This window comes from Oryx dammah, unplaced genomic scaffold, assembly GCF_014754425.2.
Source record: "Oryx dammah isolate SB20612 unplaced genomic scaffold, SCBI_Odam_1.1 HiC_scaffold_29, whole genome shotgun sequence".
Taxonomy (NCBI): Eukaryota; Metazoa; Chordata; class Mammalia; order Artiodactyla; family Bovidae; genus Oryx; species Oryx dammah.
Genome location: NW_024070213.1, coordinates 89,648,062 through 89,671,633, shown reverse-complemented (window position 1 = coordinate 89,671,633; position 23,572 = coordinate 89,648,062). Strand labels below are relative to the sequence as shown.

The following is a 23,572-nucleotide window of genomic DNA, read 5'->3' as shown; positions in this document are numbered from 1 at the left end:
TGTGATCTTGTGAATGGCAATGTCTCCGACTGTTGCCCTAATGGCCCGGGAGTGAGCAACGAGAATGAAGACAGAACACAAAATCTGGTGCAGTGGGTCAGGGGACCTGCACCCTCTGTCAGACTGAGGTGCAGAGTCCACTCTGAGTCCAGCTTTTATTTCTAGTGGCAGATTACAAAACTTTCTTTGATCTTTCTTCCCCAAGACATTACCCTGACATAGTCCAGATCTCCTTGTTCTTACCCCAGGCCATTCCCTTCTAGGAAAGTCTCAGGAACAGTCAGCAAGTGCATAGGCAGTGTTCATACCTGACGCTGACCTGGTGTTCCAAAGTCCATGCTTTCACGATCCCAGTCATACTCCCTTCTGGGTCTGGCTTTGGGGTTTGTAACAAGGCTATTATTCTAAGAAAAGTGTGAAGCAAAATCATAACACATTTTCGTAACATGTGCTGTTTTTCCAAGTGCTATTTCTGTGAAATTTCTCAAGGTTGGGAAAGCACATTATTAGGAATTCCCATTACATCCAACTCTCCAACATGTCTGACACTCAGCTCCCACTCGCTCCATCTCTAGCTGACCAGGCCTTTCCAGCCCCAGCCCCCCAGTGGTTCTGCCTCTTCCTCTCCACTTCCATAGCTTGATTCCAGCTCAGACCCCTCAGTCCTGGACCACATTTCCAGATTCCCACATGACCACTTTTTTCTCCCCATTCCTCACACACAGCTCCCCCCAGCAGCCAGAATCCCAAACTCATGGCTCTTATCCCCTACCACCTGGCTCAAACAATTTCCCAGCATATGCATGTGCTCCTTAGGCCGGACACAGTCTCCTCCAGCTCATCTTCCTGCACTTGCTCCTCAGTCCTGTACAACCCCTCTACCCGGATGCTCAGTTTCTCAGATGCAGGCTCTACTTCGTGGAGAGTCTGCTCTCTGAGGCCTCCAGGGACCATCCCACCTGGACATATTGGCTACTCCACACCCTTCTTCCTATTTGCCTTTGCCCAGTGCTCCCTCTGCCCACCTTCCCTCCTGCTTCACATACACACACACACACACACACACACACGTCTCCCTTTCCTGCCCGACAGTGTCTCAAACCCTGAGGACGTCTGACTCTTTCTTTGTGGCTCAGACCACGGATATCACTGAGTGTGTCTGGACACTAAATCAAGCTGGGAGTTTCTGGAAGAAGTTCCAGAAAATTTCTCTTCCTGGCTTTGTCCCCAACTAAGCCCCAGATGGGACTCCAGAACATGTTAGGCCTGGGATGGTTGGATGAACTCAGGCTAGTCGAGCAGAGGTGTAGACATCAGCCCTCTTGGACTCATCTCCATCTCTCCATTAGAGAACAGATTAACCATCACTATTCCACCTGCTGGCCTCTTCTGCTGCCCCATCCCCAAGCCTGTCCCTGGAGGGAAAGTTAAGGATCCCTGCATTCTGATGAATCCTCACTTCAGGCCCAAAGGGCTGCAACTCCAGGAAGACTGCTGGCCCTTCCTGAGTGCCAAGGCAGCTGCTGTTTATGTTTTGCCGACTGATACCAGACAGGCTTCCTCCAAGTTTCTGGCCCCCTCCCCTTCTTCCTCCCACCTCTGTGGGTCTCAAGGGCATGGCCATAGTCACAGTGGCCAACATTCAGTTTAGGGCGCACAGTTCATCTACGAGAAAGGTTAAGTCACCAGGGCTGAAACGTCAGGAGGTCAAAATTTGAGCATCAGCTCTGCCATGTCTCAGTAAGACGCTGTGCAAGAAGTGGCCTCCATGCTCTGGGCATCAGCTTGGGGGTGGGTGAGATAAGCATTTTCCAGCCGTGCCACTTCCTGTGGTTCTGGGTCTCTGCAGTAGCCTGTGCTTTAGGGAAAACGCCTTGATGTTACCATGGGTCTGGGCCAAGTATAACTAAAAAGTTAAATCTGATAAACAAAAATATAACATCATGCATTGAAAAGTCAAACAACCAGAAGCTGGGAATTAGCAGCTATTTAATAAGTTTCCATGTTCTGTGCATAGCAGCCTGAGGTGCCATCAGCTTATGAGGATGAAACTTCCCCTCCCCCGCCCTTGCGTTCAACAGCAAAAATGCAGAGCCCTCTCTTCTCTTTTCAAAGGAAAGGAGCTATTCCTTGCAGAAAGTCAAGGATACACTCCAAGAGTAACTGAGGATTAAAGTTTCATTACAAAAAAAATTTAAGGAAAAGTCAAGTGATCTAAATCTCTTGATTAAGAAAAAGCCAGAAGAACAAGGGGCCCAGACAACAAAGCAGGCCCATGTGGCTGGTTCCAGGGCTTTCCTGGAATCTCCCCCCGTTTTTTTAAACTCCACAAAAGCTAAGAGCTCCATCAAGAGAAAATCAGACCTTCTGTCCTTTTTCTACTCTTATTCAAACATTCAATGCCCTTCCCTCAAGTACACAGGCTCTCCAAAGGATGAGGATGCATAGGTTTTAGTGCTTTCAAAAAAATCAGGTATGCTTAAACTTCGGGGTCTTCTCTGTCCCTTCTGGAGGCCACAAGCGCTCCTTCACTAAGTCGCAAATCCTCTCTGCTTTGGGCCATTCCCACAAACACCCACGCCCAAGACACTCCTCCCAGCCCCAGTGTCACCAGCTGCTCTCTGCCTCAGTCCTTGGGATCTTGGGAAACAGAAACTGAAGCCAAGCATGGTGAGAAAAGCAGATTAACCACATGACCAAGGAAATCACAAAGTAACCCTCTTTGGAATGGACATGGACATTAGAAATGACCATTTCTGGGAATCACCCCTTGTCTGGATGCCCCGCTCTTATTCCCTTAGTGGGCAGTGGACAGAAGTGGTGAGAAGTCAGTTACCAGGGAGAGGAGCTGGTCAAGGCAGCACTCAGAGGATGAGCTTTGCATTGAAAATGAAGGAAACTCTGGAGGCACAAATCTGCATATACACACCCTCCCCCATCACCATCAGAAAGGAAGGGCAGACCTTCCCCTATTTCTGCCACCTCCCTCCGCCACCCCATTCTGGGGCAGAAGGGGCCTGGTACTCCTTTCCCTTCACAGAGGCAATCTAGTGGCTCCCTGAGCCCAGTTTTCTCCCCTGCTCAGACTTGGTGGAATCTAGACCAAGGAAGTGCCCAGGATGAAGCCCCTGAAAGACCCTTTAAGCCCAGGAGGAGAGACCAGGGGGCCACCACACTAAAAATGATCTGGTTCCTCCAGGTGTCCCAGGGACCAGTGGGTCTCGTGGGGACACATTCTGAAAGGCATCAGGAGGGCACTGCCAGGGAGAACGACTCAAAGGTTTTTGTACATCTTGAGATCAAATATGTATTCTTGGGGCAAGATATCTTCCACTCAATTGGGTCTTTTTTTTAAATCCTTAAAAAAAAAAAATCCCAAATAACATAAGGTGGGAGAAATAAGTGTTCTTCCTGTAAAACAAGTGAAAGAAAGTTGTCCACCAAAACCCCTCTCTCCATCTCATCACGCCCAGGGAGGACACCCTCGCATCTGAGGGGACTCTGAGCCGACTTCCCTGCGGGCACTTCTTGGGGACTGTCAGTGCAGGAATAGTGTGGGGAGAGAGTCCCAGGTGGCTCAGCAGTAAAGAATCACCTTGCCAATGCAGGAGACGTGGGTTCGATCCCCAGTTGGGAAGATCCCCTGGGGAAGGAAATGGCAACTCACTCCAGTGTTCTTGCCTGGAGAACCCCGTGGACAGAGGAGCCTGGCGGGCTACAGTCCATGAGGTCACAGAGAGTCGGACATGACTTGGTGACTAAACAACAGCCACACCAGGGGTCCCCACAGAGCCCACTGCCCCTGTCCAGGCCATCGGGGCAGATGTCCTCTGAGCAGAGGTCTGAGTTTTCATTCTGGATCCCACGTAAGAGGCCTGTGTTAACTGCCCCATACTAAGGTCTGTCCCAGGTTCTTAGAGAACAGAAGCTGTGAGGAGATGTTCCTACAAACACTTCCAGGAGGCTCGTTTATGTCACCTTCCTTCTTTTTCCTCTGGAGTGTCAGTAAGGTAGGATCAGTTAGAACGGCATGGGCCATGATTTTATTCTTCAGGAAAAACCGAGGCAAGGGAGCAGAAAGTATATGAGCATTGACATTCCCTATTGGGGCTTCTCTTGTGGCGCAGATGGTAAAGAATCTGCCTTTAATGCCAGAGACCCCAGTTGGAACCCTGGGTTTGGAAGATCTCCTGGAGAAGGGAATGGCAACCCACTCTAGTTTTCTTGCTTAGAGAATTCCACGGACAGACCATGGGCTCTCGAAGAGTCGGGCACAACTGAGTGACTAACATACACAGCCCTCAGTTTGGATCCTGGACTAGCTGTATGAGAAGTTACTCAACTTCTCACGGCCTTAATTTCTGTATCAGTATAATACTGTTGCTGTAAGCAATGAATGAAATACATACCTGATGTTCCATCTAACCAGTGCTCATCAACACAGGTTCCCCTCTCCTCCTCTTTTCTACCTTTGCCCCCACCCTCACCCCCACCATGGGTGGCCCAGACGGGCTCTGATCTTTTGACAAAGTCAGAGGAGAAAGGCAAAGAGCTGAATCTGATCCTGTGAAAATCAGAGGGAAAGTCACCTCCACGGCCAGCATGATCTGAGCTACCCACACAAACCAGTGACTCTTGATCTTTAATTCTTAGGGGAATCACCTGGGGGCTTGCTTAAATTCAGATTCCTGGACTCATCTCCAGAACTTTTGATCCAGTGGTTCTGGATGGAGCCCAACACCTGCATATTTAACAATCCCCTCATCCCCCGCTCCTCAGGGATCCTGATGTAGATGGTGGTCCGTGGTCCACACTTGGAGAACCACTGAAACAACCGGGGAAACAAGAAAGGGTGCAGGCATTGACTTGGTTACAGGAGAAAACGTTTACCATGACATTGAATCATGCCCACCAAAAGAGAGAAGAAGCCTTACAGGAATCACCCCAATACAATACAATTACAAACCACCAATAATAAAAACCTGGGAGGATTAGCCTCAGTCTTTCCATCCTGACCGCTACATGGTTGAGGGATGCTCTGGGAACATACAATCTCTCAGATCAAGTGAGGGGACTCCCAGAGCCCCAGCCCCACTCCCTCTGCTGCCCCCTCAGTGCTGATGGGCCATGAATAGTCCGTTGTCCGAGGGCAAAGAAAGCACAAGGGTACATCCATGCCCTGCCGCCTGCTACCTGGGCCCCTGCCCAGAGGGCCTGGCACATGGTCAGTTCTTAGTAAATGTCTACTAACCTGAAATTAGGGAAGAAAATGACTAAGCAGTTTATATCAAAAAATCTTTACATCTTTTCTTGGACCACAGGGAGGGGGGAGAATCAATGGAGGTGACAAGAATGCCAAACCCAGGGTTGACACTCAGAGAGTAAACCATAACTCCAGTGAGAAGGAACCTGGAGAGTTAGTTTTGGCTCCCCAGTAAGGGACAATCACTAAACTGACATTTGGGCCTGAGACAGAAAAGCTTTCCCTGTGGCCCACTTTCTACCCTGGCCCCCTCAGACACCATCTGTCCAGAGTCCTAACCCCCACTATGCAAACCTCACAGATCTCGCACTGGAACAGAATCCCCCTACCGAGGGGGAGCAAAGAGCACTGCTGCTGATGGCCGGGCCACCCAGGCCACGAGGGACGGTGGAACCAAGGTCCCCGCAGATCACGCCACCCTGGGAATGGCTCACACCTGTAAGGAGACACCAACTCAGAATTCTCTCCATCTCAGACATGGCATGACCCAGAATTTTTCTAGAACCAATGATTAACTCTCTTTAAACACTGAGGGACTAGTGACATGTATCCTTTTAATCTACAGGAAAATCTAAACCCATTGCCATCTTCCTGAAGGAGTATGGTTAGTAAGTTGGACACAGAACTCTACTTGACTACATTGCAATGTTGAAATCTTTAGGCAAAAACTGATTGAGCACAGAATCATCTAGAAATAATGCTGCTGGAAGGGGGAGGGGAACGGATGACATCTAGGCTAGAGGCGGCATACACGTCGAATTGTTAAAGATGCAGATTTAAGAGATAGTTTCAGTAACCCCACGGTTGGTTGGTTTGTTTTCTCATAAAACATTGTACTACCTGAGGAGTATTCTGTGTGGCTGAAAGACTTGGGTGATTTTTAAAGAACCAATTAGCAGGTCCGAATCTGCCACAGGCATAAGCTTCAGCTTCGTGGATGCTCCAGACGGGTCCACATTTGGGTGGTGGTCAGCTATCTGGGGCTATCCATGTCTCTCAGCTCCTATCTCCCTCACTCAGTGTACTATGGACAGAGGCTCAGTCCCCTATCACAAGCAACTTACGAAGCAGTCCATGAAGACCATAGATACCCAAAGAAGCATGCCCACCCATACCCTCAAACTCACAGATGTTGATGGAGCCCACACCTTCACACAACCTGCAGGGGAGAGGAGAGGAGGCAGTTAGAACCTGGTTGCTCTGCTCTCGCAGCATGCCTGCTCTCCATCCTGAAGGCAGGCAGGAGAGATGAGGGGCAGGGCCTTCTGCAGAGGCATCCATGCTAGCACTGTTCCCTGGGATCCCAAAAGGACAGGGGGAGGTTACTTTGCAGGATCCAAAAGGCCACTTTATTCCCTGTTTGCTTCTAGGCTATGGAAACTTGGGATACTGAAAAGTAGGGGTGGGGTGACCCTTCTTGTCCCTCTGCTAAAATTCCAGCAAAGCCGAAAAATAGGTGATGGGGGCGGCTACTGCCTAACTGGGCACCTCTGGGTGGGAAAAAGCTTGCCTAGCATCCGGATGGACCCATTTTCATCTCACACTTTTAAAAGCTACCCCAGACATGCACCTGACTTGACAAACTCAGAGAGAGGCGGGAGGGTATGTAGTTAAGAGCCTTGACCCTAGAGCCAGTTACTAGCTGGATGACCTTGGGCAAGTCACCTCCCCTTTCCAAGCCTGTTTCCTCAGCTCTAACAAGACTGCTATAAGTTCTGTGTGTAAAGTGTCTGTCTGCAGACAGAGCCTGGCACACAGTAAACCCGATGTAAGGGTTTTCGGTACCCTTTGCTGAACACTATAAACAACTCGTTATGATGAGTCATTATACCAGGACCTTGCATGCTTCATAAACACCTGTACTTTCTGTTCTGTGTCTCCCTCATTAAACTCCCAACTTCAGAACTTTTTCTCCAGGAATGTTCTACTCTGATTCATTCTGCCTGACTCAGAACCATTCCCCACTCCTCGTCTTCTCAGGGGATATATGCTTCCAGCTCACCTTCCTGCTACGTGAACCTGGCTTTGCTACAGTCTCAGAATTGTGCCCTTCCAGAAGATTCTAGCCAATGCCCATCAGCAGCTATCTCCAAATTGAGTAATTAGGCCTGCTTTTCTTATTTTCTGTGATTTCTGCAATGAATGAGCATATAATCTAATTACATATGTTATATGTAAGAGGAAAGTGAAAGTGCTAGTCGGTCAGTCATGTCTGACTCTTTGCAACCCCATGGACTGTACCTCACCAGGCCCCTCTGTCCTGGGAATTCTCCAAGCAAGAATACTGGAATGGGCTGCGATTCCCTTCTCCAGAGGATCTTTCCAACCCAGGGATTGAACCTGGGCCTCTCACATTGCAGGCGGGTTCTTTACCATCTGAGCTATCAAGGAAGCCCCATATGTAAGGGAAGAAAGTCCATCAAAAGGGCAATGGCCACCATATGCAAACACACTAAACAACCTTTTAAAAGCTCACGTGTAAGGAACAGTGCCTTGTTTTTTACGACTGAGTTGTCAACACACTAATGATGGTTGATGGTTACCATAATGAAAGTAAGTTTCCCATTGCACGTTGAGTGCCAGCAAGTGGGTTAGGGACTGCAGGAGGTGATAGCACAGTTGGCTTCACCCAAAGGCCTGAGAAATGGACAGGAAATTTACCAGCTTTGGTCAGGCACGGCCAGATGCCTTGGGTGCCACTCTTGTCAGATTTCTAACACTAACAGTGTTAATACGGAATCTCGCCATGGGTGCAGCCCTGTCAGTCCAGCCCACCACAGAGTTATTCTAATTCTGATAATAACTTCTTCCTGCACAAACTTACTACGTTCCATTACCTGTTGAATCTTTGCGATAGCCTGAAGCAGTGGATTTTATGATTCTCTGTTTTACAGGTTAGGACATTATTTTGAAGCTAGTACGTGTAGTGCCGGGATCCAAACCTGGGTGATCTGGCTCACAGCCTGTTATCGTAATCTCTACACTCTGTTCCCCAGTCTGGCCTACTCCGCACGATGGGACCCAGCTCAGAGGCAAATGGTGGCCATCTCAAGGCTAGAGACCCTTGTACCACCTGAGAAGTAAACCTGCATTGCTCCCTCCCATGCTGATATCCCCTGGCCCTAATTCTTGGCTCAAACTGTCAGCACTGCCTAAGGTGACCTATCCTTTTCCCGGCCCCGTCGGCTCCTCTGCCTCCTCCCCTGAGAAGCCTGTGACAGTCTTCCTGGGACACTAAGCCCGGTCACCTAGAGAACGGGTGGATCCATGCCTGCGCTTGTCTTCTCTGCTGGGCAAGGACACAGTGCTGCTTCTGTCTATTCGCCGTTCTAAACACCAGACTCTCTGGGCTAAGAGAATTCCTTGCCTTCTGTGCATCCCAAATTGAGTGGAATGGCCTTTAACAAAGCTTCTGAATGATTCCAGCTTTCACAACCCCCTGAGATATGACTTGGAGAAGGGAATGGCAACCCACTCCAGAGTTGTTGCCTGGAGAATCCCAAGGACAGAGGAGCCTGGTGGGCTGCCGTCTATGGGGTCGCACAGAGTCGGACACGACTGAAGCAACTTAGCAGCAGCAGCAGCAGCAGCAGAGATATGACTGCAAAAACATGCTTTCAGCCAGCAGGGTAAAGTAGTTGCCTGGGAATGAGCTGTAGGTGCACTGGAGGGACAGCGCAGGAAGGGAGGGAGTGCCAGCCAGGAGGCTAGTGTAGTTCTAGCTTAGCCATTAACTAGCTGCAATCTGATGCTGAAGCTGAAGCTCCAATACTTTGGTCATTAGAGAAAACCCTGATGCTGGGAAAGACTGAAGGCAGGAGGAGAGGGGATGATGGAGGATGAGACGGTTGGATGACGTCACCGACTCAATGGACATGAGTTTGAGCAAACTCCGGGAGATGGTAAAGGACAGGAAAGCCTGGTGTACTGCAGTCCATGGGGTCACAAAGAGTCAGACACGACTGAGAAACTCAACAACAACAAACTATGGTCTTGGACAAGCCATTCTCCTCTCTGAGCTTCAGTTTCCCTATCTGGGAATAGGGCAATGGCTGGCCTCTCTAGGTCTCTAGAGACTTGGCCAGTTTGAACACTCTCTGCCTGGAGGTGAGTTAGTGAGACACTCTTCTAGCCCTACGTGGGGATATGAAGTGGCCCTGGGCCCGTCCTCACCGGCTCTCCTCGCCCTCCAGCAGTTTGCGATAAGTGGCGATCTCCACGTCCAGGCCCAGCTTGGAGTTCATCACCTCCTGGTACTCCTTGAGCAGGCAGGCCATGTCCTGCTTGGCCTTCTGCAGGGCCTCCTCCAGCCCAGCCAGCTTGCACTTGGCGTCGTTCTGGGCCGCCTCGCCCTGCTGCTCCGCCTCGGCCAGGGCAGCCTCCAGCTTGCAGCGCTGGGGGAGGAAAGGAGAAAAGGGCCTAAGAAGAGTGCAGGCTGTGGGGACTCTGGGTCTCTGTCAGGACTAAGGTCTCCCGTGGCCTTGGTCATCCTAGTTTACCTCCATTCAAAATGGTCAATTTTTAAATTAACTAGGCAGGGAAATCACAGCCATTTGGAGCTTTCTCCCTTCATTTTTTAAAACTATCTTGTAAGACTCAAGTCCATGGTGAGCTGTTAGGGGAAGGAAATGTTAGCACTAGAATCAGACTAATGCTAATATTAGATAATTGTCTCACATTTTTATACTGCTATTAGTTTACAAGTCACTTTCACAGATGGTATCTAATTTGACCTTGAAGTTACTCCTGAGCTTGTCAGAACAGGTGTGGTTATTTCCATTATTCAGATGAAGACATTGAACCTTAGTCGGAGAGGCTGTGACTTGCTCCGAGCTACCCGATTCGTGAGGGCCAAGCCCAGATTTTCCGGAGAAGGCAATGGCAACCCACTCCGATACTCTTGCCTGGAAAATCCCATGGATGGAGGAGCCTAGTGGGCTGCAGTCCATGGGGTTGCTACGAGTTGGACATGACTGAGCGACTTCTCTTTCACTTTTCACTTTCGTGCATTGGAGAAGGAAATGGCAACCCACTCCAGTGTTCTTGCCTGAAGAATCCCAGGGATGGCGGAGCCTGGTGGGCTGCCGTCTTTGGGGTTGCACAGAGTCGGACACGACTGAAGCAGCAGCCCAGATGTTCAGAGGCTGCTGTATGGGAATCTCATTCTTTGGTCCCCTGAGATCAGCATGCTGGAAGAAGCTCCCGTTCCAGTGCTTTTGTCCACTAACTATAGCACCTTCCTTTTGTCCAACTTAAGAAGGTATAAGGAACTTCTACAACTCAATAGCAGAAAACAAAATTAACCCAATTTTTTAAATGGGCTAAGGACATAAAGAGACATCTCTCCAGACAAGACTAATAAATACATGAAAAAGACATTCAACATCACCCATCATCAAGGAAATGCAAACCAGTCCACAGTGAGAATCACCTCACACCAGTCAGTTTGGCTATTATCAGAAAAGCAAGACAAGTGTTAATGAGGATGCGGAGAAACTGAACCTCTGGTACACTTTAGGTGGGAATGCAAAATAGTGTAGCTGCTCTGGAAAACAGTTTAAAGGTTCCTCAAAAACTTTAAAAACCAAGATTATCATATGATCCAGCAATTGCGCTTCTGGGTATTTTATCCCAAAGAGTCTAAAGCAGGATCTCAAAGAGATATTAGCTCTCCCATGTTTGTATTATTCACAATAGCCAAGAATGAAAACAGTGTAATGTCCATCAACAGGTGAATGGATAAAGAAATCGTGGTATACACATACAATGGAATATTTTTGAGCCTTTTAAAAGAAGGAAATTCTCCAATGTGTGACAATGTGGATAAACCCTGAGGACATTACGCTAAGTGTAATGAGCCCCGAAGAATTGATGCTTTTGAACTGTAGTGTTGGAGAAGACTCTTGAGAGTCCCTTGGACTGCAAGAAGATCCAACCAGTCCATCCTAAAGGAGATCAGTCCTGAGTGTTCATTGGAATGACTGATGTTGAAGCTGAAACTCCAATACTTTGGCCACCTGATGTGAAGAAATGACTCATTTGCAAAGACCCTGATGCTGGGACAGATTGAGGGCAGAAGGAGAAGGGGACGATAGAGGATGAGATGGCTGGATGGCATCACCGACTCAATGGACATGAGTTTGGGTGGACTCTGGGAGTTGGTGATGGACAAGGAGGCCTGGTGTGCTGCAGTTCATGGGGTCACAAAGAGTCGGATGCAACTGAGCGACTGAACTGAACTGAATAAGCCAGACACAGAAAGACAAACACTGTACAATTCAGCTTATATGATGTATCTAAAATAGTCAAAATCATAGAATTAGAGTGGAGTGGGGATTTCCCTGGTGGTCTAGGGGTTAAGAATCCACCTTATAATGCAAAGGGAGCGAGTTCAATCCCTTGTTGGGAAACTAAGATCCCAGCTGTCTCGAGCAACTAAGCCTGGAGAGTCCATGCAGCTCAAGTAAAGACTCTGAATGAGGCAACAAAGATTCCACATGTGGCAACTAAGGCCTGAAGCAATCAAATAAATACATATTAAAAAGAAAAGAAAAGAAAGAGTGGAGTGACGGTTGCCAGGGGCTAGGAGGAGGAGGAAATAGGGAGTTACAAATCAGTGGGCATAGAAAGCAATCACACCCCACTCCAGTACTCTTGCCTGGAAAATCCCATGGAAGGAGGAGCCTGGAAGGCTGCAGTCCATGGGGTCGCTGAGGGTCGGACACGACTGAACGACTTCACTTTCACTTTTCACTTTCATGCATTGGAGAAGGAAATGGCAACCCACTCCAGTGTTCTTGCCTGGAGAATCCCAGGGATGGGGGAGCCTGGTAGGCTGCTGTCTATGGGGTCGTACAGAGTCAGACACGACTGAAGTGACTTAGCAGTAGCAGGGCATAAAGCAGGACAAATAAGCTCTAGAGATCCATTATAAAACATTGTACCTAGAATCAACAATAATGTATTGCACACTTTAAAATATTGTTAAGAGGATATATCTCATGTTAAGTGTTCTTGTTGTTAGTCACTCAGCCATGTCCAATTCTTATGACCCCATGGACTGTAGCTCACCAGGCTCCTCTGTCCATGGAACTCTCCAGGCAGGAATACTGGAGTGGGTGGCCATTCCCTTCTCCAGGGGATTTTCCCCACCCAGGAGTCAAGATAGGGTCTCCCACATATCAGGTGATTCTTTACCATCTAAGCCTTCAGGAAACCTATAAGTTTTTATTCTAACCACATTAAAATAAATTTTTTTAAAAGCATATCAGAATGCAAGTGAGGAAAACTTCTAACTTTCTCTAATTTCACTTCTGGAAAGTAAATCATTCTCATATTCCATTATTTGGCTATTAATAGTAACAAATTACTTCGGATACCTCTTAAACAGTGGCTGAGAACAGCTAAAGCAAGGGGAAAGGACAGAATTTAAACCAGGTATATGTGGAAACTCAGTATTATGATACAGGTGATATCACAAATCAGTGAGTAAAGAAATGGATTACATAACATGTTCTTACTATATGTAGAGAAATTTAATTAAAAACATACTCCTTGTATATACCAAAAATAAAGGTCAGATGGATTAAAGACCTAAATCTGAGAGGCAAAAGTATAACATAAGTAGAAGACAAAATTGTAACAGCAGATCTCTATGACCTCAAACCTTTGTAAGTATTAACTGTTAAAGCAAAAGTGATAGATTTGGCTACATCCAGTTTAAAGATTTCTATTCAGTGAAGGAAATCAGAGCAAAACAGACAAGTGACAGATTGAGAGAAGATTAACTGCAAGGTGTATAAATATAAAGGGTTTAAGTCTACATAGAATGGGCAAGGAAATACTGGAAATCACTGAGAAAAAAAAAAAAGAATCACAATTTTAAAAATGGGCAGATGATCTGAACAGGCAGCTCTCAGAAAGGAAAATGCAAATGAGTAGTAAGTGAACGAAGAGACAGTCATTCTAGTTAATGACAGAAATGAAAATTATAGTAACAGTTAGATTCCATTTACACGTTATTAGGTCCACAAGAGTTCCAAAGTCTGGTAACAGCAAATGCTGAAACAGAAGTCCTTGCTTGCCCATACTGGGAGCACACTCTGGCCCAAAACTCCGAGGGCACTTATGGAAAGTAAATTAGTGACTATCTTACAACTCAACAATTCCATTTCTTGCTTTATATCTTCAAAACATCCCTCATGTGGTTACACATGGAAACCTGTAGAGATGTGTATTAAATGTTCATGATACAACTGATTGTAACAGCAAAGTCTTGGAGGCAAACTAAGCAAGCATCCATCATAAGGGAATGGATAGGAAACCTTGGTTTATAAATAGGACGGAAATAATGGAACAGACAATTTAGAGTCAGACACAACTGAAACGACTTAGCAGCAGCAGCAGCAGCAGCATGGATTTCAAAGACTTCCAACTGGCAAGGGGCAGAATCTGAATGAGGTTTATGGTGTAATAACATTTTGTAAACTTAAAACACTAAGAGGTTTAAATGAATCTAATATACATATGAAATATATGATGAAAGAGAGACTATAAAGAACTGTATTAAATGCATGAGAGTGAGTGCTGAGATGAAGGGGAATGGAACTGAAGATGAAGGATGGACAGTTTTAAATGAGAGGAATGCACAGAGGGTGGTAGTGCTCCATTTGAACAGAGTTCACTAGTTCAGGCCTGTGCACCCCAAGTCCAACAAGAGAAGCGGGGAGAGAGAGAAAGCAGGAGACAAGCACAGCACTGGACTGTGTTGTCTGAGGTGTGTTTCGAGGAGAGGAGCTGCGAAGGGATACAGAGGGCAATGAGAACAGAATTCGGAGGAGGGAGACCAAGCATCCTCTCTTTTAGTGTCTTGTGCACTCTTGGTCGTTCAGATGCAGGTTGTTAAAACACAAGCCTCTTCAAAAGGGAACACTCCTGCACTGTTGGTGGGAATGTAAGTTGGTGCAGCCATTATGGAAAACAGTATGCAAGGTGAAAGTTGCTCAGTTGTGTCCAGCTCTTTGCAACCCGCGGACTAAACAGTCCATGGAATTCTCCTGGCCAGAATACTGGAGTGGGTAGCCATTCCCTTCTCCAGGGGATCTTCCCAACCCAGAGATCGAACCCAGGTCCCCTGCATTGCAGGCAGATTCTTTACCAGCTGAGCCATCAGGGAAGCCCAAAACCGTGTGCAGATTCCTTTAAAAAACTAAACATGGAGTTACCATACGATCCAGCAATCCCAGTCCTGGGCAGATATCTGGAGAAAACCCTAATCTGAAAAGATACATGCACCCCAGTGTTCATTGCAGCACTGTTTACAATTACCGAGACATGGAAGGAGCCTCAATGTCCATCAACAGATGAGTGGATAAAGATGTGACATACACAGAGGGGGGGGGGGTGGAATATTACTCAGCCATAAAAAAGAGTAAAATAATACCTGTAGCAACATGAATGGACTTAGAGGCTATGTACTGAGCGAAGTCAGTCAGACAAAAACAAATACCTTATGATATCCCTTACATGCGGAATCAAAGATACGGCACAAGGGAACTTATCTACAAAAGAGTCACAGACATAGAGAACAAACTACGGTCACCAAAAAAAGGAAGAGGATGGGGAAGGGGATAAATTAGGAGTTTGGGATTAGCAGATATAAATAACTATATATAAAATAGATAGACACCAAGGTCCTACCATATAGTGCAGGAAACTCAATATTCTTTAATAAACCATAATGGAAATGAAATATATATGCTTGTGCATGTGAGCTAAATTGCTTCAGTTCAACTCTTTTGCAACCCTATGGACTGTAGCCTGCCAGGCTCCTCTGTCCATGGGATTCTCCAGGCAAGGATACTGGAGTGGGTTTCCATGCCCTCCTCCAGGGGATCTTAACAACCCAGGGATCGAGCCCATATCTCTTATGTCTCCTGCTTTGGCAGGTGAGTTCTTTACCACTAGTGCCACCTGGAAAGCCTATATATAGGCTTATGCCCCTCCAAAGTTAGCAGGAGCCGGAGGAAAGCAGAGAGCAGACCCCAGCAGCAGCCCACCGACCTGCTGCTTGGCATTCTCCACCTCAGCTGCCAGCCTCTGGATCACGCGGTTCAGCTCATTGATCTCCTCCTTGGTTCTGCGGAGGTTCTCACCCTGCTGTGTTACCATGACCTTTATCTCCTCGCACTGCAGGTTGGAAGACAGGAAGAAAGGACCAATGACTGCAAGGTGGCTGCAGGTACTGAGATGTTGTCATGCAGAGTCAACCCACATTTCTTCTTGGATTATCCCACCTCCTGCCCTGCTCTGCATGGACCTCCACCATAGCCCCTCTGAGTGCATGGATGCATTTTCCAGGGAAGGTCCAGCTCCAGTGGTCCTCTCTCCCCAGTGGGGCAGTCTGCCCTCCAGCTCACCTTGGTTTGGTACCAGGACTCAACCTCTGCCCGGCTGCGGCTGGCGATGCCATCATACTGAGCCTTGATCTCAGCCACAACCGAGTCCATGTTGAGCTCCCGGCTGTTGTCCATCTTGACCACCACTGAGGTGTCAGAGATTTGCGACTGAAGAAGGTAGATTTCCTGTAGGAGACAACAGTCAGTGCCCTCATCTCCAAAGCCCTCTCTGATTCGCCTCTCCACAGGTAATTCAAAACACAAACACAAACCCCAACTCTGAAATTTTAGAAAATTAATTAGAAAACTTCTGACAAGTCAGGAAAAAAATTTTTAAGTGCTGCTTTAAGAATAAAAGGCTAGAATTTGTATCATAATATCAAGGCAGTGAGTAAGGTGGAATTTTATTAATGCCTGGATCAAAGAGGTAGATTTCTGTGGATAAGAGTCAAATTGGGTCACTCCACTTGGGTCCTCAACTACGCAGATCAGCTGTGACTGTACAAACCTAATCCACCAGATAACAGATAGGTTCAGAGTCCTGAATTTTCTGATTGGGCTTTCACACTATTTGAATTAATAAAATATGATTATTATATTCATATACCTAAACTTACAGTGTCAAATCTCCATGTTATGCTGTGTAGATAGGCAATGAATCACAGTCTTTCAAATTATTTTTTGCTTATCTTTTTAAATTGCAGTATAGTTCATCTACAATGTTATGATCACTTCATATGTAGAACAAACTGGTTCAGTTATACATACATATATATCTTTTTTCAGATTTTTTTTATTATAGGTTATTACAAAATGTTGAGTTTAGTTCTGTGCTCTACGGTAGGTCTTTGTTGGTTATCTATTTTAGATATAGTAGTGTATATCTGTTCACTCCAAAAAGGAAGGGCATTACTCATTTCTATTTTGAAAGATCTGAGCAAGAGAAAAATCTCTTGTCATAAAAGGAAAGGATGTTGAGGCCCTAGAAGAATAAGGAATGCGTAACTTTTCCTAGAACCGAGGAACCGCGACAGAAAACCTAGAAAACCCTCCTCCGCCCTCTGCTTCCCTTGCCCTTCTGGAGATGGGAAGAGGCTCACCTCATCGTACAGGGACTGCAGGAAGCTCATCTCCTCCCGCAGGGCCTCCACGTTGGCCTCCAGGTCAGCCTTGCGCAGATAGGCACAGTCAGTGTCCTGATGGAGACACACAGGAGGGTAGGACAGGAGAGTGGGCCTGGGGAGCCTTCAGCCTCTGTGGAAGCCCTGAGGCCATCTCCCAGCCCACCCCTTGCCCATCACATAAACATCAGTGGGACCCCCTGGGATAGAAGTGGGGAAGAGTCAGACTCCTAGAGACTTCTTTCCACTTCCTCCAGAACTAGGGATCCTGCAGAAGCAGGTAACCTAAGATGACAACCCAACATGCCAGGCTGCAGCCGCCAAGCCAAACTGGTCCACAGAGCATGGCCGTGTGGTGAGCACAGAGCCAGGAGTGGTCCAGGCACCACTCAACACCCTAGCAGCTAGCTCTCCATCTGAAAACCAAGGCCACACCTGTCCTGGCAGATTTTCTACCAGCTCTCTCTCCATTCCATGATTACTAACAAATTAGGTGTGTATGGTAAGCACAGTATTTATGAAGAGCATTAGCATACACTTCAACTCACCAATTTGAAATCAAAAAGAAATCATTAATCGTTTTCTCCCCCGATTTTTCCACTGTCTCCACTTGCACTGAATAAGATCCACAGCTCCCACAGTCACTAGCAAGCTGAGAACTAATACCTCCCAATCTGGGAAACAAAGGCCATAGGAGAGTGAAACTGATTTGAAAGCGACCATTTCAGCTTTCGGGAAGCTTACAAAAAGCCAAACAGCAGCATGATGAGGTCTCTTTTTAAGAAGCTTCCATCAGCACAGGCTGGGTTCCTGCACGGCACCAAGATGGCTTTGGCAGCCTGACCCACCGACAAGCCTCTGTTTGCCGAGGAACCTGGTCTGACCACCACAACTGGACTGACTCGAAATTAGCAAGATGCCCAGTCTCGGAGCATGCCGCATCCAATATTTAATTCCTCTCCATGTGCAACGAGTCACTCACCTTCTTCAGCACCACAAACTCATTCTCGGCCGTAGTCTTGAGAGCCGCCTCTTCTTCATACCTGAGGAGAGACAGCACAGTTGGAGAGGCCCCACCCAAGGGGTAAGGGCCTCGGGCTAGCCAGCCGTGTCCTAGGTTATCAAAACTCCTTGGTCCTGCCCTGGACTTTCTGTGTGTCTTAGGAGAAGCATCTTGGCCTCCCTATACTTCTGTTTCTCAGCCACAAAGAACCCACCAAAGGACACCGGATATGGAGTCCAGATACCTGATTTGTGGTCCAAGTTTGGGCTGAAGTCGCTGCAAAACCTCAGGCAAGTCACTGAATCTCTCTGCATCTCGGGTTAAATTGCCTGGTGTGTGATCAGGTACTCAGTAATTATTTGTTCATTTCAAATGAATGAAAGATGCTCCAGGGGGCCTTTCAACTCTAAAACTGTAAAAAAATGTAGCAACCCAGGAAGCCATTCCCTCCCCACTCCCCCAATATCCAAGACCTGGAAATCAGAGAAGCCACCTATGGTGCCCAGATTTCTGGGAGCATTTCCACAGCCTTCCTCTGCCAGCTTGGTCTAGTCTCTCTCTCTTGCCTGTGAGGTTTATCACTGGAGCAGTCCTGCCCCAACCTGACAAGGAGCACCAGAGTTCCCAGAACATGGTTTTCACAACTTTTTAATGACAGGGTAATTGGGACTGCTATAAACTCTGAGCCCTATAATTACCGGCCCTCACACCCCCAGAGCGGGAGACAGACCCTGACACCTGCAAACACAATTGTGTCTGCATTTGCATCCCCCAGGCAAAGTTTAAAAACCCATTGCTGGATCCATCTGGATGGTAGAGCCTGATCTTCCAAGACCAGAATTTCAACTACTTCCCAGTGAAATTACCAGCACCGATTATGTCAAAATCACCCATCACTCGGTCCATATCTACCAAGTAAAGAAGAGCAAGTTAACAGTGACCCAGTAAGTTTAAACAAGGTAATGGCCAGACTAAATAAATCAAATTAAAACAAAAGATGTACATGGACCTTTGAATTGTGGAGCCTGGCAGAACAAGAGCCTGATAACTTATCTGTCGAGTAAATAGAAGAATGATCCAAGTTCATCAGACACTTGGATGGTATCTGCCAAGTCATCGTCAAGGTAACTCCCCAGAGACCTCTCCTTTCCTCCACCCTGGCGCTGACTGCTCCCAAGTGTCTGTTCTCCATCCTCCTGCTTCCTTTGTTCCTCCCTCTCCATCTCTCTTGGGCTTCCCTGGTGGCTCAGATGGTAAGGAATCTGTCTGCAACGCAGAAGGCCGGGGTTCAATCCCTGGGTCAGGAAGATCCCCTGGAGAAAGGAATGGCTACCAGGATTCTTGCTTGAAGAATTCCATGGACAGAGAATCCTGGTGGGCTACAGCCCAGGGGTCACACAGAGTTGGACATGACTGAGTGACTAACCCTTTCACTGTCACTTTCTCCATCTCTGGGTCAGTCTGTACTCTGGATGTGTGCCCACCTCTCCCGGGCTGGGAGCTCTTCTTCCCTGCAAAGCTTTCCCCCTTTCCCAGAATGGGGCTGCAAGTGTTGAGAGCTAAGATAAGACAGAGCAGACTAATAAAGCAGAACCATCTTGGTAAGTAGGCTGGGATGACCCTAATCTTCAGCCACCTCCATCTCCGGGAAGGTTGTATGAACTCAGTCAAGACCCACTGCACACCTATAACCACTCCCAGCCTGGCCACACTCACTTCTTCTTGTAGCCCTCCAGAACTTCCTCCACGTGGTTGAGCTCTGAGGCCAGCCTCCCACTGTCAGCCTCTACACACTCAGCCTCCCGCCTCAGCGTCTCGATGTAGCCATTGAACAGGGGCTCGAGGTTGCTCTCGCAGCACTGGCGGTTCTGGTAGAACTGTAGCTTGGTCTCCAGCAGCTTGTTCTGCTGCTCCAGGAAGCGCACCTGCCATCCAGAGTGGAAGAAAGAGACTTAGGAGGAGCCCCGGGAGGTAACTGGTCCCCTAGAGCTCTCTCTGCCCTTGAGGATGATCCCTGACCTTCCCCCAGACGCCGAATGATCTGGCCAAGTCAGAAAATGCAAGATACAATTGTTCCCCCCCAAAACTTCCCTTCACTCCTTCCAGAAAGAATACACAATTTATTTGTGGCTTATTTATTCTGCATAGAATGAAATAACTTCTCATCCTGCAAAAATATCCCAGACCTCATGTGGCAAGACAAAAATGGCCCCTCAAAGATGTTTATGTCTCAATCCTCAGAACCTGTAAATAGGTCACATTACATGCAAGAGGACCTTGTGGGTGGAGTTAAGGTTACGAAACTAAAGGTCAAGAAATTAGCCTGAATTATCCAGGTTGGCCCCAAGATAGTCACACGGGCCTGTTAAACTGGAAGGCAGAAGAGTAAAAGATACACTCAAAAGAAGGAAGCAGAGGAGAGATTTGAACCATGAGAAGCTCTGGACCACTATCATTTTTGAAGATCGAGATCAGGCCTTGAGTCAAGGAATATGGCTACCCCTAGACACTGAGACCAATCTCTGGCAGCCAGCCAGCAAGGAACAGGGACTCCAGCCTGCAGTCACAGACCTCAATTCTGTACAACGTCTGCATGGCCTAAAAGTAAGTTTTCCCAGGACCTCCAGAGGAAGTACAACCCTGCTGACCCCTTGATTTTGGCCTCATTAGGTAATAGGTTTGTGTTCTTTTAAGCTGCTAAGTTTGCGGGCATTTTTATGGCAGTGATTCAAAAATGCACCCACCATGACTCTCCTTCACTCTGACCCCAAGGCAAGGGGTCCCGAGGGACTGGGCTAGGAATTTGAAGATTTCTCATTGCCTAACTCTGCCACTCACCATGTCATTGTGCCTCATTTTCTCTGAGCCTCAATTTATTTTTTTTATTTTTATTTATTTATTTATGGCTGCCTTCAGTCTTCGCTGCTGCTCGAGGACTTTCTCTAGCTGTGGTGAGCAGAGGCTCCTTTCTAGTTGTGGTGTGTGGGTTTCTCCTTGTGGTGGCTTCTCCTGTTGCAAAGCATGGGCTCCACAGTCTGAGCTCAGTAGTTATGGCACACAGGCTTAGTTGTGCTGAGGCATGTGAAATTTTCCTGGACCAGGGATCGAACCTTTGTCCCCAGGACTGGCAGGCGGGTTCTTAAACACTGGATCACCAGGGAAGTCCTCTGAGCCTCATTTTAAACTGAGGCAGAGAGAACACATCAGCAATGGCACACTGGCAGCCCCCAGGTGCGATCTGGCCCAGAGGCATGTTTTATTTGGCCTTCACACTGTTTTATAAAACTTCGATTCATCGCCAGCATCTAATAAGAGAGTGATTTGGGTCAAGAATCTGGCTTTCCCTCACCTTAACAAGCCTGAAACTTGGATGATGCTGGGTATGAGCTGGATTTCAACCTCGCCCAACCCCTGGTGGGTGGCCTTGAGCAAGGAGTCACCTTCATTTTGCCGATGTGAGGGAAGAATGGTTTGGACAGCCAACAGCATGTTAAGAATGGGTGTCCAGCACTTTTGCTTACAGGCATGCCTATTCCTGGTGAGAGCATTTGCCTAAGAACAAAGTTTCCACCCCTCCCACCCCCATCCCCTTGGAACGCACCTTACTACAAAGTCCAAGGTGCAGATGTGCACAGGAATCACCCTGGAAAGGGAGGCTTTCCCCCAATGAACATGGGTGGCTGTCCTTCCCAGAGCCATCAGACTCACAGAGGGAGCTTCACTGGAACACGGGAAACCAGAGCTATATATCCAACCAGAAGGCTGGCTTGGAGACTGCAACATCGGAACAGCACCGTGCTACATCCCCCAACCCGGGCCCTGTGGCTCTCCTGTTCCTCACCTCACTGTCTAATCCGTGTATGTTTTGAGTAGGGGAGTGCACCAGGGCCTGCAGTCCTAGAATTTCCCAGCCTTCCCACCAGGTGCCCACCAGACAGGAGCAGCACAGGAGCTTCTGGCCTCTCTCTCTGTCGTGGCTCCCCTGTCCACGAGGGAGATGGCAGCATCTCCTCTAGGAGAGGGTGAGACACCAGCCTCAGGAGAGGGGCCCACCCCACCCAACCCCCTTGATGGCTGAGATCCAGAATATGGGACCGCAGACACACAACGAGCTCCTGCTGGGCAAGGTGAGCAGCAGCAATAAACCTTCCTTTTCTGACTGGTAGTTTCACATCCATGATTACACTGGAGTCTCACAGCAACATTTGAAAACTGAGACCCTGATTCAGTCGTGTTCTCAGGGCCATGTGCTAATTCGGAACAGGGCAGTCCCCAGGTATTTGAACCCAGTCTGTCACCAGGTTCCAAGTACCTTTCCCTTCCTAAGCCGCAGCCCAGGGGACAACCCAGACACCCACCTTGTCGATGAAGGCAGCGAACCTGTTGTTGAGACACTTGATCTGCTCCTTCTCCTCATGCTTCACGCACTGCGCCTTGGGGTCGATCTCCAGGTTGAGGGGCGTGAGGAGACTCTCGTTGACCGATACGGTGGTGATACAGGGTAGGGTAGGCCTGCAGAGGCCCCCTACCCGGTAGCCAAAGCTGCCCCCGTCTCGGATCGCATAACTCACTGCGATCCTCGGGGACCCCACTGCACACAGGCTCTGGCTGCCAAAGCCCCCGAGACGCCGGTAGCTTGGGCCCCTGGGGCTGCCCCTGTGGAAGGCCAGGCCGTTGGCAAAGCCATGCACCCCAGGCTTGGGCACAATGGCTGAGCAGGAGCTGAAGTCCCTGACCCTGTAGCTGGAGCTGTTGCGGTAGGAATGGCTCGCCATGCCTCTGCTCACCAGGCCAGAGCTAGGACGGGGAGGTGGGGAGAATCCAAGGATGCCAGGACCCGCTAGCCCTCCTGCCTTTTATCAGGCGGACAGCAGGCCTCCAGACAATGTAATAGTCAGGAGAAAGTCATTAACATCATTTATGAGCGTGGGAATCTCCCGCTAGGCAGGCTGAGAGGAAAGCTGAAACTTGCCTCCCTTAATAGATGTATCAAGGAGACCCTGCATCACAGTAAACCTGCCCCTGCCTTTTCAGCCCCACAGGCCTAGACACATCCATGAAGCCCCTAATTCCCCTGCAGCCCTGGGATCAGACCTGACATCATGATCCCACATGGGGCGAGTGGAGGCCTGTACCAGTGCATTCTTGAGACTCAAAGGGTCCCATGTCCCACTGAGGTCCCTGGGCCTGTCCTTCCCAGCAGAGCACACGATGCCTGGAGCATCCTTCCGGGTGAGCGTGGGTGAGAGTTCATCTTCGAGCTTTTCCCTGGCATGGATGAAAGTGAAAGTCTCTCAGTCATGTCCGAATCTTTGTGACCCCATGGACTATACAGTCCATGGAATCCTCCAGGCCAGAATACTGGAGTGGATAGCCATTCCCTTCTCCAGATCTTCCCAACTTAGCGAGATCGAACTCAGGTCTCCTGCACTGCAGGTGGATTCTTTACCAGCTGAGCCACCAGGGAAGCCCGGCATGGATGAAGGTGATGGCCTCTCTTCTTACATGCTGCAGGCTGGCCAGCCACTAATCCCTTCCATTGGCACAAGGAAGACAACTGTGGGGTCATGCAGGTCATCCAGTGCACAACAACATCCCGTCTTATAGTAGAGTTACTGAAGCTAGTAGTGGCCTCTCGATTCAGAAACATGCCGTATCCACTTTTATAGCCTTCATGGCAACCAGCACATACTAGTCCTCAGGAAGCATTGCTTGAATAGCACAGACACAAGAGGGAAGGGCCAATGTGTGGAGAGCTCCTCCATCTAGTCCACAGCCACTGGCTGAC

At 48.2% G+C, this 23,572-nt stretch overlaps 1 protein-coding gene across 1 annotated transcript; it reads right to left on the bottom strand.

Moving 5' to 3' along the window:
- Positions 1-4,866: 4,866 nt before the first annotated feature.
- Positions 4,867-22,630, bottom strand: LOC120858270 (keratin, type II cuticular Hb5-like). Its single transcript, XM_040234211.1, has 9 exons — positions 22,143-22,630; positions 19,501-19,709; positions 17,764-17,824; positions 16,761-16,856; positions 15,682-15,846; positions 15,326-15,451; positions 9,437-9,657; positions 6,391-6,422; positions 4,867-5,699 (listed from the first exon to the last, which is right to left on the bottom strand). Exons 1-9 carry the CDS (start codon positions 22,557-22,559, stop codon positions 5,548-5,550), a joined length of 1,479 nt encoding a protein of 492 aa, XP_040090145.1. The 5' UTR covers positions 22,560-22,630; the 3' UTR covers positions 4,867-5,547.
- Between the last annotated feature and the right edge of the window lie 942 nt (positions 22,631-23,572).